Source organism: Protomyctophum parallelum (assembly GCF_964188405.1).
Source record: "Protomyctophum parallelum genome assembly, chromosome: 4".
Taxonomy (NCBI): domain Eukaryota; kingdom Metazoa; phylum Chordata; class Actinopteri; order Myctophiformes; family Myctophidae; genus Protomyctophum; species Protomyctophum parallelum.
In genome coordinates, this window is record NC_139700.1 from 15,302,153 (window position 1) to 15,321,416 (window position 19,264).

At 44.6% G+C, this 19,264-nt stretch overlaps 1 protein-coding gene across 1 annotated transcript in view; it reads left to right on the forward strand.

Moving 5' to 3' along the window:
* Window positions 1-2,920: 2,920 nt before the first annotated feature.
* The window catches only part of shank3a (SH3 and multiple ankyrin repeat domains 3a), a gene marked incomplete at its 5' end in the record, with an annotated part of 286,471 nt that continues 270,127 nt past the window's right edge, over window positions 2,921-19,264 (forward strand). Inside the window, one exon of the mRNA XM_083764211.1 lies at window positions 2,921-3,286. Within this exon, the coding sequence (XP_083620337.1) occupies window positions 2,921-3,286 (366 nt within the window). The remainder of the gene's footprint in view (window positions 3,287-19,264) is intronic.

Genomic DNA, 19,264 nt, shown 5'->3' on the forward strand with positions numbered 1-19,264 from the left:
TCCCCACCCAGATTTTTCCTGCCCATCCGGGGAATTGAACCGACAACCTTTCGGCAACAGGGGCGCTCCTCTAACCCTTAGGCCACCGCTGCCCCAGCATTGGTCCGACAGTGCACATTATAACTAAGCCGAACCTTTACCCCAACCTCACACTAATCTACTTTTATTTCCGGACCAATGGTGCCATCAAAAGAGTTAACGGTGTACCTGCTCTCATCCCAAGTACTGTAGGCCTATATGCAGATATGCATGCTCTGTGCATCTGTTAGTGACAGTGAACATTTAATTTAATTTTGCAACATCATATTCAGTATTTGCCTCAAAGAGTTTCTGTCCATAAACTCCTCTCATAAAACATTTCTATACACCAGGGGGGCCAAAATGTAGATTGTGATCTACCAGGTTGTGCAGGTAGATCACATGGCATACCCCTAAACATATATAATTTAAATAAATTAATAAACTATGTTTTGGCATCTGCCACTTGAATTAAGGTGACTTCATTTGATTGACATCAATATGGTAAGTTCAAACTCACAATGCAATACTTTGTTTGAGTGCTTTGCACCATCATCGGTATTTCAAATATATGTACACAAAAAAAACCCTACCAATTCCATTTCCCCACTCTATTTCCCATTCCTAGTGCATTTGTCTAATATGTAACTATTTTCAGCGATGGGACAATTCATTTTTTTGTGGCTATAGATCTGGTTGAGCTGGTCATTTTGAAAGTAGCTCTCAAGTCTAAAAAGTGTGGGCGCCCCTGCTATACACTGTCAACTTGGCTTAAACGATGACGATGCCAGAGACAAAGTAAAGTAATGGGCACTGAGCTTAGATCACAATTAATTATTTTAACAGGCCTGCCACAAACGTATGTTTATTTACATGGTAAAATGCTGACTTGATTAAATTGGAGACATCTTCCAAAGAGGCCCTAGGGGTTTTGTCTCACTCACCATACTGCAAAAGCTCTCATCCGCAAGAACAACTGGCTGATCCGTGGAGCATCTTAGAGATGCACATCGACGTGCATACAGTACAGGCAGCTGTGGCTCAGTGGATAGATCAGCCATTACAGAACCAGAATGTTTCCGCTAAATCCCTGGCTCTGCCTGGCTTTGCATCAAAGTGTCCTTGAGCAAGACACTGAACCCCTAATTGTTCCCGATGAGCAGGTGCCTTGTCTCTGCCATTGGTGTGTTAATATAAAGCAATTGAAAGCACTTTTGAAAGCGCTTTGGATTAAGGCACTATAGAAATGCTACACCATTTACCATCGGAATTTTAGAGTCCAATACCCATTTGGATGTGACATTTGGCCAGTGTCTTGACTGCAGTGGTTTTTTAAACCATGGTGATTTGTTGCAGTATATATCGTGTGTGCAGTGTGAGTGTGTGTGTGTTAAGGCTGTACCCTAGCCCTGTTTTTAGGACTCAAACCTTCGGCAGGAAGTTTCGAGCAAACCTTCGAACCATTCGTTTCTAATTAATTTCCAATTAATTAATCAACTCTAGTTTTAGTCTACTTACAGGACATTAACATCACATTTGAGTTTTAGTCTACTTACAGGACATTAACATCACATTTGAGTTCCTTTTGAATGCCTGTCAGTTTTCTCTACATAACTGTCTCAGCTGTTGGTGCGCAAATGCGCCTTGCATGCCTTTGATCTACGTGCAGAAAACATTTTGACGACGTATGTGCACTGGCGCATCGGTTGTGTGCCCCCCTGATTATTAATAACATCTAATGGTGCAAGCCCATTAATTAAGATTCGAGTGCCAACCCTAATGAGCGAAGGTGCGAACCCCGAATGTTCAGGGACAGCCTTAGTGTGTGTGTGTGTGTGTGTGTGCGCGCCTGTGTGTGTGTGTGTGTGTGTGTGTGTGTGTGTGTGTGTGTGTGTGTGTTCATGCGTGTGGTCGGGTCAGTGTACCTTCACAGTTGGTTACACACACACACACACACACACACACACACACACACACACACACACACACACACACACACACACACACACACACACACAGTCTTCATTCTTTACTGTGTAGCCTCTCTCCTTCTGTTTATCCTTTCCCCATTAGTATACACCAAATATCAGCTCCCCAACAGCAATAGGCAAGGCTCCAGGTTTCACACCGTCGCACTGTTGGCAACAACACTGGCACAGTTGATTCCACACATGTTAATGAAGTGGTGTAGTTGCCCCGAGTCGGAGATCTGACTGTTTTTTTTTCTCCCCACTGCATTGAACCCGCTGTCATTTGAAACTCGATCGTGATTTAGTTCCTAACCCTGGCTTTTGTGCAGATGTAAACACACAAAAGTCAAATTAAATAGGCTAATGTAATGTTACTGTTTGACAAATGCATTCATAATTTTACTGTATGTAAAGATATATTGTCTTACATCTCTCCCTTTTTGTGTTTAGAAATTGAACAAACATTGCCTCTGCATGTTGAAAATGGTTGTATTATTATGCCTCATCTTCAGGCAAGTCACACGTTAAACAAATCATTTCTCACCATTCTGTGATTGTAATTTCAGTCATCTTCGCTCTTCCCTCCGTCTCTTCTTCAGTTTTAGTTATCATGTTCTCACTGCACTTTTCATCTCCCCCTTCTATCCCCTCCTCTTTCATGCTCTTTAATCCTCTGTTTTACCCCCCCTTCCCTTTGCCCGTACTCCACTCCTTTCTCTTCCCTCCCTTCTCTCTTTTTTTCTCTCCCAGGCAAGCGAGGCACGCTGCAAGCGCTGTGTGTGCATGAGCAAGAGCAAGCGGTGTGTGTGCGCGTGCATGTATGTGACTGTGTGTGTACGCGGCAATTGAGCGAGTGAGAGAGGGGGAGAGAGAGAGCTAGAGAGAGAGAGAGAGAGACGCACACAGGCAGCGCGAGTCCCCTCACACAGAGCATGCCTCTGCGTCCGGCAGCCGGCAAACATGAGCCACCTAGCCCTGAACGGCAGGAGACTCCACAGCCGCAGCGCACGCTCCTCATCGCGCACGCACGCCCGCACTCTCACACGCTCACACACAGCGCAGCCAACGGCAGCCAGGGGGGCAGCAGCTCCACCAGCAGCAGCTCCGGCAGCAGCTCCCGGGAAGAGGACAGCGGCGTTCCCGCTCCTGTACTCCTCGTCTCGGCTCTCCGGCCCCCCGCCGGTGCAGGTCCAGGTCCAGGTGCAGAGCGCAGCGCAACCAGTGCCAGAGGACCCATGGAGGAGCCCACGGGCAACACGGTGGTCATCCGCATCGGAATCCCAGACCTGCAGCAGACGGTAAGGAAGCACCCCCCCCACCCCCCCACCCGCTGCTCCAGAGAGAGAGAGAGAGAGAGAGAGAGAGAGAGGGGAGTAGGGGCTGCCTCTGTTGCCTTCCTCTTCCTCTGTGCATGGAAGAGGGAGGTAGTCTCTCTTCCTCTATCGCTGTGTTGCTTTTTTGTTCTTGAATGTCTCCAGTCTCTCTTAAACACACACACACACACACACACACACACACACACACACACACACACACACACACACACACACATACACACACACATACACACACACACACACACACACACGCACACACACACACACACACACACACACTTACACACACACTTACACACACACACACACACACACACACACACACACACACACACACACACACACACACACACACACACACACACACACACACACACACACACACACACACACACACATCACCTCCCACCCTTCAGACTCCTTTCTTTTCTTACTTGTGTTCTCTCTCTCTCCTCCCCTCCCTCTCTCTTTATGTCTGTGGTATGTGTCTTTACTGGCTCTTGTTTGCCCCCCCTCCACACACACACACACACACACACACACACACACACACACACACACACACACACACACACACACACACAGACTCATGTCTTGCTAATAAATCTACCTCTTCATTAGCTGGACTGCAGCTGACTTTGACAACCGGCCACTTAGAGTGGAGAGCGAGAGAGAGAGACTGAGAGAGAGACAGACAGTGTGTCAGACAGACAGTGTGTCAGAGAGAGAGAGACAAAGTGTGCGTGCGTTCGTGCGTGCGACAGAGAGAGCGGGGGGGGGGTCGTCAAGGAAAGAGCAGCCTGTGTGAGGCATTGCTAATTCACAGGAACAGGCACATGAGTTCTCCCTCAACTGGAACGCTTTTTCTGTCTAGTCCACACACACACACACACACACACACACACACACACACACACACACACACACACACACACACACACACTCTCTCTCTCTTTCCCCTTCTTTCATTTGTCTTTCTGTCTACTGTATAGTCCTTCACTCACCAGAATGAAAGGCTGGCCTCAGTCTCTCTGTAGTGGTGTGGGTCTAGCTGTATATGCTGCAGGCTGACAGATATGGACTGAAATACTGCAGAAGCACATTGATGAGGTGTAATACGGCTGGTTCACCCTGTTGCAACGCATGGACTCTCGTCATGATTCAAGTCTGCGTGATCATGTAAACCCTGATTTATACTTAGAAGTATGGTGGTGTCTCGCACCAAGAATAGGTGATCTACGAAATCTGCTGTTTTCGTCGCTATATTTTACTCTTCGCCATACGACGAAGTATAAATGAGGTATAACATGTAGAATGCATTGAATGTCGTGTGTGTTTATCAGTTGTGTGCGTACAGTACATAGAGTATGTGTGTGAGCATACTCTGTGTGTGTGTGTGTGTGTGTGTGTGTGTGTGTGTGTGTGTGTGCTTGTGTGTATGGGCAGGTGTTCAGATGCTAATAAGGCAGTGTGTTTTTCAAGCTTGCCCCTCTGGTGACTCAGACGGTGGTACAAAAGCCCTGCAGATTGACTGAGAGGCTGCAGATGGGGGAGTGTTGGAGTGTTTTCCCAATGCAGTTTATTCAGGTGAAAGGCCGTTGTCTGGAACACACCAAATACACCAACACTGGGATTCCCAAACCTTTTGATGCCAGGGATCCCCAAAAAGCCTTAGCCTCTGAGTTTGGCCCCTTCCCTTTTTTGCTAAAATGACAGAAAACTAGAAAACGTACCTTGCTGGGCACAGGTCTCCACCAGGAGGATAGGAGTTTGTGTGTGATGTTTGGCAAAATGTTTAGGAGCAATATAAACGTGTGTGTATGTGTGTGTGTGACGCGGCTTGGCCTGTTGTAGCGCCACCATGAGGCTGATTTGAAAAGTGTCAAGTGGAATTTCTTCCAAAGCCTAGTGGGAATATGCATGCACAGTTTCACCACAATCGGACGCTGCGTTGAGTAGTTGTGGCGATTTGTACAAAACGGGTACAAAGCGGGCTACTCCTGAAAAGTTTAGAAGCCAATCGTAGCCAATGAGGGTGGATTATGAGAAATCAAACAAACCCGTCTTGATCACATGACTATGAAGAGCATGTGTACCGATTTGCGTGAAATTTGGATAAAATCTGAAGGAGTAATATTGTTATACTAGAATTTCGCGGTCGCTTTGCGGCCGCTCATCCCAGAGTTACCTTGCCGCGCACTATGGGAAGAAGGAAATTGCGGGAGTTGACTCCACATGTAGTAACGGATGGGTTATTAGTTATTATTATGTGTCCTTATTAGTGTAGTGTAGTCAACACTTTATGGCTCATACACACTGCCCGGTATTTGCTCCGATTATGCTGTCGGGGAGCATTTTTGGCGCTGACCGACAAAACGGCTGATCTGACGTTAAGCAGTGCCCAAAAGGTAGATCAGGATCTACCAGTATAGATCACAAAGGCTTTGCAGGTAGACCACATGACATGGCCCTAAAAATATATATAATTTTAATATAAAAAACGATTTTTGCATCTGCCGCTTGAGATGACCTGAGATGACTTGATTGATTGACATCAAAAAGGGCCTGTCAGCTCAAACACACAATGCAATACAATCATCAGTAGCAAAGTCAAATACCAAAAAAACAAAACAATGGGATGATAGTTTTATTTTGCTGGTCGTTTTGAAAGTAGCTCTGAAGTAAAAAAAGTGTGGGCAGCCCTGGTATAGATGATTATTTATATATATTCATTCCGTGGGTAAATCCCTGGCTGCCAATATTGGGCTAATATAGGTAATATGCTACCAATATGTGGGTAGCATATTACCTATATTAGCCCAATATTGGCATTACGCATTTCAGTTGAATAATGTTGTGTGTGCACGTGCGCATGCGGAGAAAGACAGTTATTTAATGAAACTCAAGATTATAACGTCCTGTCTCGCTGGCGCCGTGTATAGGCTGCACGGCTATTCCTGTGTGTGTGTGTGTGTGTGTGTGTGTGCGTGTGCGTGTGTGTGTGTGCGAAATGAAAAGTACTCGGTGTAATTGTAATAGTTTGGAACAAACCAAGTTCTGTGGAAGAACAATGTTGACGTAACTAAGAGATTCGCTGAGTAAGCGATATTTTATATACAGTGATTTAGAAGGAATAAGCAAAATCGTGAGGCGAAGATTCCTCTCCTTCCTTGTTTTATTCTCCTGCGGACAGGATTGTCAGGGAGACTATCAGAGCAGCACAGGGGAGTGGCTTAAAAGACGGGGTAGTAGTTGCCAGGTTGGCGAATTGTAAGCGAGTCGTAGTGTGTGTTGAATGGCATTTGAATGGCATTTGTGGGCTTGTGAATGCATTTTCTCACATGTAATTTGTGCTCACTTGCATAGACCTGGCGAATTTAGCGTGGTGAAAGGGCAACAGTGTTCCGGGGGTGTGGGTGCTTCGGGCGATAATGTTTGTAGTAAACAAATGCATTGGCGGCGTGAGTGTGGAAGGGAGGCATTTTTGGTGGCAGTGCCAGTGCCAGTGTTTGGCGGGTGGTGTCGAGTTTTGGCGTTCGGCGCGATAGGAGGAGATAGCGTTGCAACACTGCGAAGGTAAGTGTGTGACGTCACTGCCGTGTGAGTGTGTGTGGGTGTAGTGTGTAAGATGGTGTTGTGGGTGTTGCAATAGCGACGTAGCTGTTGTGGCTTTGGGTTTCTTTCCATGTGTTGGGTACAACTTCTCCAATATAGAATACATACAGTATATGAAGAAAATGTGTTTTACATTATGTTGGCCTCCTGGTGGCGCTATAAAGAGCAGATGTGAAAAAATCCAGGCAAAGGTTTTTCCTTGGCCTCTAGGGAGTTGGCATACAAAGTTATCCACAGATCCGTGCAGTTAGAGATAAAAACACTTTTCGGCCAGTTATAGCGCCACCATGAGGCTGAGTTGAAAATGTTCATGTGGCATTTCTTCCTCTGCCTAGTGGGAATGTTCGTGCACAATTTCACGGAAATCACACGGATGTGTTCATGATTTGCAGCATTTTGTTTGAAACTGAGCACTCCTGCGAACTTTGTAAGCCAATCTTAGCCAATCAGGATGGAGTCTGAGAAATCTGAAAGACCCTTTCGTTGAATGGCTCTAGAGAGACTGTGTACTAATTTGTGTGATGTTTGGACAAAATCTGTAGGTGTACTGTCCAAAAACTTGTTTTGCACAAAGCGGCCTCCTGGTGGCGCTATAACAGGCCGTTGGCATCCAGGAAGTGTGTGTGCAAAATTTGGCATCGACCGGGTTAACGGTGCCGGAGATTAGCTGTTCACAAACGGAAGGAAGGACGGACGGACACACACACGGACGGACGAACGGAGTGCAAAACATACTCTCTCCCCATGCCTTCGACCTGGTGGAGACAATGAATGAAAGTAATAATTATCGAACCAAAAAATGTGAAAATACCCACATTGCGAATTTGCGACGCATTTCCGAATACGATTGCCAGAATTCACATTAGTTGAGTGTTGTTTCGTAACAGAGTACACTTTTCAATTCAACTGTTAATGCAGTATGGCGTTTTAACAATAAGTTTGTTTTCTCCTGTTCTTTTTTTTGAGTGCCCGGATCATCTGTTTTGGTGCCTCAAGAGAGCGCTGTGGACTATGAGCTATCGGGCTTTGGGAGAAGAAGAGTCACTTTATTCAGAGTCAGTTTAGAGCGAATAATAAAGTTTGACTGTGTTCCTGTCTGACATTGTCTTGAGTTATGATAGTAATAGAGAAACGATACACAACCAAAGCAGTGCACGCTGATGGTTTTTGAATCATCGCTGCACAGCCAAGTGAGTCTTGCAGAGTCCTGAATCCCATTGGGCCTCACCTTAGCGTCAAACACCTCCTGGACATGTTGTTAGTATGTCGCAGGGGCTTTCTCCAATCCAACCCTTGATGCTGAGTGCGAAGCAAGGCATTGTGTCCCATGTTTAGGCTTGAGTCCCAGGGCGCACACACACAGCGCATCCCTGGTATCTTATAAGCAGCTCTGAGCGTATGCAGTCGAGTGTGTATAGTGTCGCATAAGTAATGTCAATCACTAAAGCTTGGTATCTTGGTATCATTACATGAATGTGTTTTTTGTTATTTGTCGCTTTCGCTACAGAAACACCAACAGGATTATTATTTCATGTCGACATTCAAGTAGAACTGTCAGAAGTTATAACCCTGGTAAAATAATGTTTACACACATGATAAAATGATATATTATATAATAATGTTTATGAATAGCAGTCCACTTCCTTGTGTTGGCACCGGGTAGACATGAGTCATACACCAGACAACCCATTCCAGGCGAACCCCTGTTCCAATCCAAATCGATCACTGTTGCATTACCCGGGAACGATACGCAGTGTTTACACTAATCACAACATCTGGCAAGTGGACCCGTGTCCAGACTCGAGAATCGCGCACTCAAACACAACAGCCCTTCCTCACATGAACTAATACAAGTGCTGTTTTTGCTTAAAAACCTTAACCAAGAACCCAGGTGTGAATATAAGCGACCTGGTTGGTCACAAAACCTTTAACCAATAACACAGACATGAATGAGTATTGATTTGTCTAGTCCTAGTTATAGGGACGAGACAACGAATTAATTTGCATACAAAAGCAGCTTTCTTGAAGTTATTTACAATGTGCACACTGCACACACACACACAATTTACAATTTAGGCATTTAGCAGACGCTCTTAATCCAGAGCGATTTACACACACACACACACACACACACACACACACACACACACACACACACACACACACACCTATCAGATCCCACGTAACGTATAGGTACTTCAGTTTCCAGCTTCACCCAGCTGATGGGTTTGCTCAGGGACACCTCGCCACATTGCTGAGAGCTGGAATCGTACCTGAGACCTCCGGGAAGTCCACAGTACTTGGCGACTCACTAACCATTGAGCTTATGGCCGCCCCCAGTCATGCACCGACATCATAGGAAACCATGCAAAGCACTTGCCTACTGATCCGGAGCAGTGAGGGGTGAAGGGTGCAGTGAAGTGTCTTGAACGATAATTGTGCTTTGACCCGTTCTAACCATTCTATTGTATGTATGAGTTGCCACAACAGTACCATATGTTCCAAAGAGAATCCACTGTACATTATGTAACCTCATGCTTGCCCAGGAAGTGTTCAGATCTGATGTTGTGGTTGTAATTCTGATATGCAATCGGTCTACAATAAAACTCCTTCTCAAGCCATTTTGTGGAAAGTTAGACATGGGGATGTTGATGCTTAACCCATTTAGACCTGAGGCCGATTGTAAAAAGGTCTCCTAAAACCTGGTTTTCTGAAAACCTTCAAATACAAAAATAAATGATGTTGCTATATGAGACACAGAGGTGTATATGTGACACAGAGGTCACATCCAGCATGATGCGACCTTTAACTCACACATGCTACCAGCTAGGGCAGGGCAATTAACTGAAAATGTATCGAATCGTTAATGTAGAAACTTTAACTGAATTAATAATGCTCGTGTATACAGTAGGTTAATTGATTAATCGAGGAGCAGGTTTTTATGTGATAATTTATTTACATTTATTGTACATCAATGAATCGACATGTACAAATTCTAATAGTTTTTTTTAAATAATGGGTTAAATTAGTCAATTTGTCAGATTATCCATGTAAATTGTAAACCCTGCCTATTTTCATTACTGATTGCTCGGTGCACCTCTAGTAATGGTCATTGAAGTTTAAATGTCCAGCCCTTTGGAATCCACTGTAGGCTAACTTTAGTTAGCGTTTTACCAGTTTGAAGATCGTGGCAAACCGGAAGTACAGCCCAAACCTCTGAGTGCAGGTGTCTGCGAGGTTGGGATTTATCATAATCCCTTCCAATTGGCTTCCATAGAAATCATGAATAAATGATTCCGATCTAGTCAATACGTTTTCAAACAATGCAGAGCCAAAGGTGATTTTACTTTTGCCTATAGGGGCCACCATGAACGAGAAATGTTGCACCGTCTGTCGTACAAATAACCAACCCCCCCCCCCCCCCCCCCCCCCTTCAGCTTCCTCATGTCCTGATGGCTGCACTCACGACTGACACATCCCTGGGTAGGTAACCTAGCCTGATGCTCCAATTTTGGTAAGCGACGAAGCGTAATGCTTAAATTTATGCAAACCTTCATCACCTGCAGCATAGAGTGACATGGGGTGAAACAGGGATACATATCTATAGTCTCCTCTCAATCCCTCTCTCTCTCTCCATTACCTGGTGCAGTCGCATGATCACGTTTAGAAAAAACCCTTGTTTATTTAAAAACGTGACAATGAGCTGTCTCATTTTCAGAACCCCTCTCTGTGAGCGGTACCGCAAAGAGATTACACTTTCCATCGACAATTTCCGTCTCCTCAGGAAGGCTCAGGTGGCTTAGTTTAAGTGTCCCTTTGATGCACTCTCTAGACACGGGTGGGAAGACCAAGCTAGTTGTGCTCTGAGCTCCATTTCTCTCGTCGCTTTCCTCACAGCTGAGTCCAAATACATTGTATGATCCAATGTATTGTTCCGCTGCATGGCATGATGTGTTTCCAGAATAGGAGAGTGAAAATGTAATGAATGAAAGGGAGGAAGGAAGGAAGGCCCTGTGTGTGTATGTGATCACCCCCTTGCATGTCCACAAGCTTTTAGACCATAACACAGATTTACAAGAGACTTAAATGTGTTTAGACAGTGTAAAGATAAACAACAAAACACCATTTTAACACCCTGGGAATAACATTGGCATACAGACCGACAGTGAGAGATAGAGGAGGGAGAGTTATAGACGGATAGGGAAATGGACAGAGATTGACAGAAAAGGAGCAGAGCAGATAATCCCCCATCACGCACGTGCACACACACACACACACACACACACACACACACACACACACACACACACACACACACACACACACACACACACACACACACACACACACACACACACAGCTGACCAGGAACGTGTTGGAGCATTGACACATGGAGAGTGAGTCTTTACTCAGCGCCCATGGAGCACAGTCCAGAGCTGAAGTCAGAAAACACTTCATTGGGTTACATTGCATTACGCAGACTTTCTTTTAAACATGGCACAACTGACGAAGCACACTGACACACACTGTATATGACAGGACACTGGTGTGACAGGACAAGGCAGGAACTACATTTAGATACTAAATGTGACGGGACGAGAGACATAAGACTGTAAGTCTATGCCGAACTCATTCACGACTCCCTGCTATTATATAGAGCATAGCATAGCAGTGGGCTTTTTTCAGTGGCCCCGCTGAAAAAAGCCATTAAGTTTTCCCCATAGAGATTTACAAATTAAATATCAATATCCATCCAGGATCCTGCGTGAGTCATGACTATAAAACCTTTGATTCTGTGAAGAAAGAAAAACGAAAACCACTGAACAAAGTGTATTTATTAAATTTATTATATCATATAATTAATTATTCCAAATTTATTTTCTTTTTTTTCCTTCTTTTTTTTCTCTCCACAAAATCAAAGGTGTTATGGTCATGATTCGCCAAGATCCTGGATAGCTGGATTCTAGGCTTAAAATAATCTCTTTGGGAAAAATGAATGGCAGATTTTTCAGTGGGTCCAGAATACCACGCTATGCTCTATATACTGTAGGGATTTGTACTGTATATAAAGGATACAGAAGGATACAGAAGTTTATAGTGAGCTCATTGGCTAAATTATCACTGCTGTCACACAATTAATACACACTGGATCAACGTCGGCTGGTGAACCAGACAAAATAAACACCAGCTTGGATTTGGGGGATGAATACAGTCTGTTTATGCTGCTCCCCCTCTCTCCTCTAGTCCTTCTGTATTTATTTTCTTTCTACCCAATGCATATTTGTTAGTGTTACTTGGATAGTGACAATCAGTTGTAATATGCGGTATACTATGTGTATCACATACTGTATATCACATAATAATTCTCAATATATTCGGAAAGCACTACAATATGGCGGCCTCACTATGCTCACTATAGACCGATTCCGTAGCTGGTCTCATGGTCGCAGCCTACGTATTTCCTGTAGGCGGACTCGACGTAGCTGCGGGGATAAAACCCTCACCAGGCGCACCTCTTCCACTACAGTGAACGGCAGAGTGACTGATGTTAGTTTGCCTCAAACTTTACTCCTTTACCTGCTTTTTTACTAACACTAACATTACAAAGATGCCCAGAACATCGAGATGAACCTGTGTAGTTTATGGCTGCTCCAACAGTAGTGGCAACATAAAAAATAAAATAAAACGGAATGTCTAATATCCACCGCGGTGGCTGAGACCAGAGCCATTGAGTAATGGTTGAGACGAAGCAGTGAAAGATACATAACGCCAGTGTACTTTATACCTCATACTTTAAATGCTTAGTACGAGGTATAAAATACAGCAGCCTTGTGTTCATAAAACAGAAAGATTTGGTATTGGGTAAGACTGGCGATATGTATTTTTCCCTGCTTCGTCTCAACCATTACTCAATGGCTCTGGTCTCAGCCACCGCGGTGGATATTAGACATTCCGTTTTATTTTATTTTTTATGTTGCCACTACTGTTGGAGCAGCCATAAACTACACAGGTTCATCTTGATGTTCTGGGCATCTTTGTAATGTTAGTGTTAGTAAAAAAGCAGGTAAAGGAGTAAAGTTTGAGGCAAACTAACATCAGTCACTCTGCCGTTCACTGTAGTGGAAGAGGTGCGCCTGGTGAGGGTTTTATCTATCTACGTCGAGTCCGCCTACAGGAAATACGTAGGCTGCGACCATGAAACCGCTACGGAATCGGTCTATATAGTGAGAAGTGAGTTATTTCGGACACAAGTCTAATGCCCAATTTAGGCTTGTTATAGACATAGTATAATGAGTTAACCACTTTGAACCTTGCATCCCTATTTTGGGCATGCCATTATGCAGTAGGTGAACAACTCTCAACGTTTAATTAGTCTTAATGTTTAAGAGTGAAAGTGGAGCTACAAGCTCACCATGCATCGCGGCTGGGCAACATTGAAGCCACCTTCGGACACAAGTCTAATGCCCAATTTAGGCTTGTTATAGACGTAGTATAATGAGTTAACCACTTTGAACCTTGCATCCCTATTTTGGGCATGCCATTATGCAGCAGGTGAACAACTCTCAACGTTTAATTAGTCTTAATGTTTAAGAGCGAAAGTGGAGCTACAAGCTCACCATGCATCGCGGCTGGGCAACATTGAAGCCACCGACGGTAGTGGTGAAAAATGGAACTGCAGGCGGGCTGGGCCCAGGTTAAAGAGGTTCCACAAGAACTTTGTTAGTCTTCCGGGTCCTTCAAAACGCCACTGAGCAACTTCTATTGAAATGAATAGCGTGGGGCGGGGCTGTCGCTCCTCATCCGCTCTCTAGATATATTATAACTCTATGGGCGCACTATATAGGGTTGTAATACAGTAAGTTGTAAATGAAATCTTGGTACTGCCATTATTTTCACTAATGGTCAGATTCTACATTTATGTACAATGCGTTTTGTAATGAACTTTGCTAATCATTGGCAACATTCTTGCTGTCCAACTCCCAACCATCCTGAAACCTATAATGATCTGATTGGTCTTCTCGGTTCTGCTAATGGGTGACATTCATCTCTCTACAACAAGGGAGACACTAGCAGAAAATGGTCTGCCTCACTACTTGTCCTGCGTCTGTCCCTGTTCTCTTCTCACTTTTATTTATTGTCTCCACCAGGCCGAAGGCATGGGGGGAGAGTATGTTTTGCACTCCGTCCGTGTGTCCTTCCGTCCATGTGTCCGTCCGTCCGTCCTTCAGTCCGTCCGTTATCAGCTAATCTCCGGCATCGTTTGCCCGATCCATGCCAAACTTTGCACACACACTCCCTGGATGCCAACGACGAACTTCTGCCCCAAATATTCCTCAACGGCCTGTTATAGTGCCACCATGAGGCCGATTTAGGCAAAACACATTTCTGTAGATTACTCGTACACATTTTATCTATACATCACACAATTTGGTATACACTATCTCCATCTCCATAGTCATGTAATCAACACGGAGCGGCACCATTTCCCATCTTCCATCCTGATTGGCTAAGATTGGCTTCCAAAGCTCACACGATTGGTCCGTTTCGAAAAAATGCCACAAATCACAAACACAGTGTGCAATTTCCGTGAAATTATACACGCACATTTCCACTAGGCCGAGGACGACATGGCACAACATTTTCCTCCAAATCAGCCGCTATAACAGGCCAATTCCTGTTTTTAGTTATAACTGCATCGATCTGTAAACAACTTATGTATGCGCACTCCCTAGGGGCCATGGAAAAACATTGTCCCTGCATCCCTCTGCCGGTTATAGCGCCACCATGAGGCCGATTTCTGTAAAACACATTGCTTATGTTAGTCGCACAGATTTCATCCAATCTCACGCAAATCGGTCCACATGATCTCTGTAGTCATGTGATCAAGACGAGTCTGTTGGATTTCTCAGATTCTACACTGATTGGCTTACACACTATGGTCCTGATTCTTCAACGCGCTTCCGCTTATATATTGACGTGACGCTAGCGGAAAGGCATTTACGTGGATTTCCCACATTAATTTGGAATTCATGAAAATGGCCGTGAACTTGACGCTGTCTTTGGTTCGTCGGAAACTCCACTAAATCCTCCGCCACCTCTTTAGGTGGCGGAGAAATTTGCGGAAGCATACACTTGCATATAGATTTATTCAGAAGGCTTTAGTCTTCATGCTGAATCAATAAATAGTCCCCAAATCTCAGATAAAATATGTAGGCATGTGCCCCCAACATATTGGTCGATCAGCACATAAAAAAACGATATATATATATATATAAAAGCCGAGTGCACTTGTATGCTGCATGCATTCTAGAGGCAAGTTAGCCTATAGAGTCCCATAAGGAAACTGCCCCTGCAAGCCCCGACACCTTTTATTTTATTTATTAGGATATTTCTATAGCATGCCATGCGCGATTGCGCTGCTCACTGGACAGCCTTCTCTAGGCTACTCGCAGTGCAACCGTGCAACGCGTTGTGAGCTTGTAGATCGGCTCTCGCGGACTGCATGTTAAAAAACAAACTCACAATTATAATAAGAACATAGGCCTACACTTATCTGCATTTTGCACTGTACGAATCTAACGTTGTTTCGGTGTGTGTGTGTGGGGGGGGGGGGGGGGGGGGGGCAGACAGCAGCGTGCTGCCGATCCGATTCACATTGGAAAATGAATAGGGCTAATTAGCCCTATATAAAAAATATAAGACCACATTTATAGCCTAATGAATGCAGCGTGTTTGAAAGTCGACTCGGCCAGTCATATCAGTTTTAAACCAGCTCACCTCCACTCGTGAACATGACGGACAGACAGACAGAATTTATAATAATGTATATTGATCACATGGATGCCACACACAGAATAGTTTAACTCACTGGATAAACTCACTGGATTATAATTTCTTCAGACAAGAGGATCCCAGGCCTATAATATATTTACTTATGAATGTATGGGCTACTGTTCTTTATCGCGCAACAGTGTCGAGGGCCCATGCAGCCCCCCTCCCTCTCTCGTCTCTCTCTCTCTCTCGCTCTCTCTGAAAAGACGACTTTTGCATTGACATATCCATATTTTAAATATCGGATATGTTTTACCTCTGCAAAGGTGTGAGTGAGCACCCGCCTTGGTCCCGAACTTAATTAAATAAATTATAATTATATTGCTTCAGCGGAGCACGCAACGTTGCAAGCTTGGATAGCAGTGACCGCGGCTGTGATCTCAGACAAACTGCTGTCTGCTGAGTCATGCTTGAAGCCTTTTATGGTATGAAATTGGGCGTGGATCAATGCAGATGAGGTTGTCGGTTGCTTTTCCGATCACTTTGCACCCGCTGCTTTCAGTATGACATACACCTGCGATACGCCAGCGCACCTGTGGTACACACCACTCTCTGAATAACACGTCATCTCAACGTAGCTTGATCGGACGGATAAATACGATATCTGTTTCCGTCACCGTTACACTCTGGCGCATTTCGTTTTTGAAGAATCAGGACCTATCTCTATAGTCATGTGTTCAAGACGGATCTGTCCGATATATCATTTTCCATCCTAATTGGCTAACATTGGCTTTCAACGTTTGCAGGATTGGCCCGTTTTGAACAAAAAGCCTCAAATCATCCAATTACCATCCAAGGCAAGAAGAAATGGCACCCTTTTCACATTGGCCTATTATAGCGCCACCAGGAGGCCACAACCTGACCTGCCCTGGTGGAGACCTGTGTCGATGGGCTTTATCTAGTTTATTTATTTGACGCAACCTTTCTTCTCCCCCGTTCCACAGTTGTATTTTTGGTATTTTGTATTCAAGGCTGTTTGTACTGCACTGATGGGATTGTTTCATTTTTACACAATGCGGCAAAAAATGAGAGGTGGAAAAATTGAGGTCTGATAGTATACACTCTCTCTACCTCTTTCCTTCGCTTCTTCAAAAGCTCCAGGTCGTCTGCCCTTCTTCTGCTTGTGTCTGTCTCTGTCTGCAGTACACACTTCTGATCTGAAATGTATCACTTGTTTGGTGGTCCGTATTATTTGTCTCCTCAGACGAACACACAAGACAGACAGAGGCAGATAGAAAGACTCAAAGACTGATGTTCAACTTCACACACAACCACACAAATATAAATACACACACACGCACACACGCACGCACATCGTGTTTCTGCACATTCTGTGTTCATTTAACACCATATCAGAGTTAAATTAACGAGTGAGTTTTACTGTGTGCTCTCTGGAAAGCCTCTCACGTCCTCCGGCTGCTATTTTTAGCTTCATTCACAGAAGCAGTCGCAGAGTGAGAGGCGCGAGAGGTGGCTCGCATCTCCCCGTCTCCCTCTCCATCTGCCCACCGCGCCATCAAACAGATTAAGAGAGGGAGGCTGAAAGAGAGAGAGAGAGAGGTGACCCCCAGCACCGCACATTCCCCGCATCCCTTATCCGTTCTCTCCGTCTCCCTTCCCATGCTCCCCTCTCTCTATCCCCAGCTCTCCCTCCATCTGTTTTGTCTGATGTCGCCAAGATAGAGACACAGACAGAGCGGAAAATCAGGAACAGAGGCAGGGGGAGAAAGCTTTAATTTTCAAGCACACTTGGTGGCAAGGCAGGGAAGTGGAACCAGAATGTATTGTGAAGCCATATTAACACTAAACCGCTGACGTCTGTTGAAATCCTACAAAACGTCACCGAACACAAAGATTATCTTTATCATTTCCCTCCATCATTCTCCATCAATCTCAAAACAAGGCTCCCTCTGTTTTATTTTAGCGATACATTTAAATTGTCAAGTTTTTGTAGACCTGACTGGTCAGCGATCCCACAATTCATTGCATGTCAAAAGCTGGAGGCCTAAAGGTCATTCCAGGCTGATAGATCTGTCCCATAATGCCTTGATTCTTGGGGGTAGGACAGTGTTGTGGTGAGTATAGGGAGCTGTAATTGGCCAGGGAAATTGATCTGGCATAGATCAAATCTGAGTACTTAACTGACAGAACAAAGTATACTTAAGTAAAGAATGGAACAGAAAACGGCATTTATGCACTATAAATGTACATTAAGGGTAATTAAATAATAATTGTAGTGCCAATTGTTGGCCTACCCATTTTGCATTGTAGGGATGTCCCGATGAAGTTTTTTGCTCCAGATCCGATACAGATAATTTGATTTTGAGTATCTGCCGATACTAATTTGTCACATATATTTATATTTTTATGGAACACGTAATGCCATATCATCTATATTAACAAGTGAGAACTTGTACCCAACACATGGCAAGAAACCCAAAACCACAACAGCTACTTCGCTATTGCAACACCCACAACACCATCTTACACACTACACCCACACACACTCACACGGCAGTGACGTCACACACTTACCTTCGCAGTGTTGCAACGCTATCTCCTCCTATAGCGCCCAACGCCAACACTCGACACCACCCGCCAAACACTGGTCATTGCAGTGCCACCAAAGATGCCTCCCGTCCACACTCACGGCGGCAATGCATTTGTTTACTACAAACATTATCGCCCGAAGCACCCACACCCCCGGAACACTGTTGCCCTTTCACCACGCTAAATTCGCCAGGTCTATGCAAGTGAGCACAAATTACATGTGAGAAAATTCATTCACAAGCCCACAAATGCCATTCAAATGCCATTCAACACACACTACTACTCGCTTACAATTCGCCAACCTGGCAACTACTACCCCGTCTTTTAAGCCACCTCCCTGTGCTGCTCTGATCTCCAAGTCTCCCTGACAGTCCTGTCCGCAGGAGAATAAAACAAGGAAGGAGAGGAATCTTCGCCTCACGATTTTGCTTATTCCTTCTAAATCACTGTATATAAAATATCGCTTACTCAGCGAATCTCTTAGTTACGTCAACATTGTTCTAACACACTACTTGGTTTGTTCCAAACTATTACAATTACACCGTTCGAATTCGCCATTTCGCCTGCCGAGTACTTTTCATTGCGCACACACACACACACACGCACACACACACACACACACACACACACACACACACACAGACACACACACACACACACACACACACACACACACACACACACACACACACACACACACAGGAATAGACGTGCAGCCTACACAGCACCAGCGTGACAGGATGTTATAATCTTGAGTTTCATTAAATAACTGTCTTTCTCCGCATGCGCACGTGCGCACACAACATTATTCAACTGAAATGCGTAACGCCAATATTGGGCTAATATAGGTAATATGCTACCAATATGTGGGTAGCCTACAGGGATTTACCCACGGAATGAATATATATATATAATCATCTATACCAGCCTACCAGGGCTGCC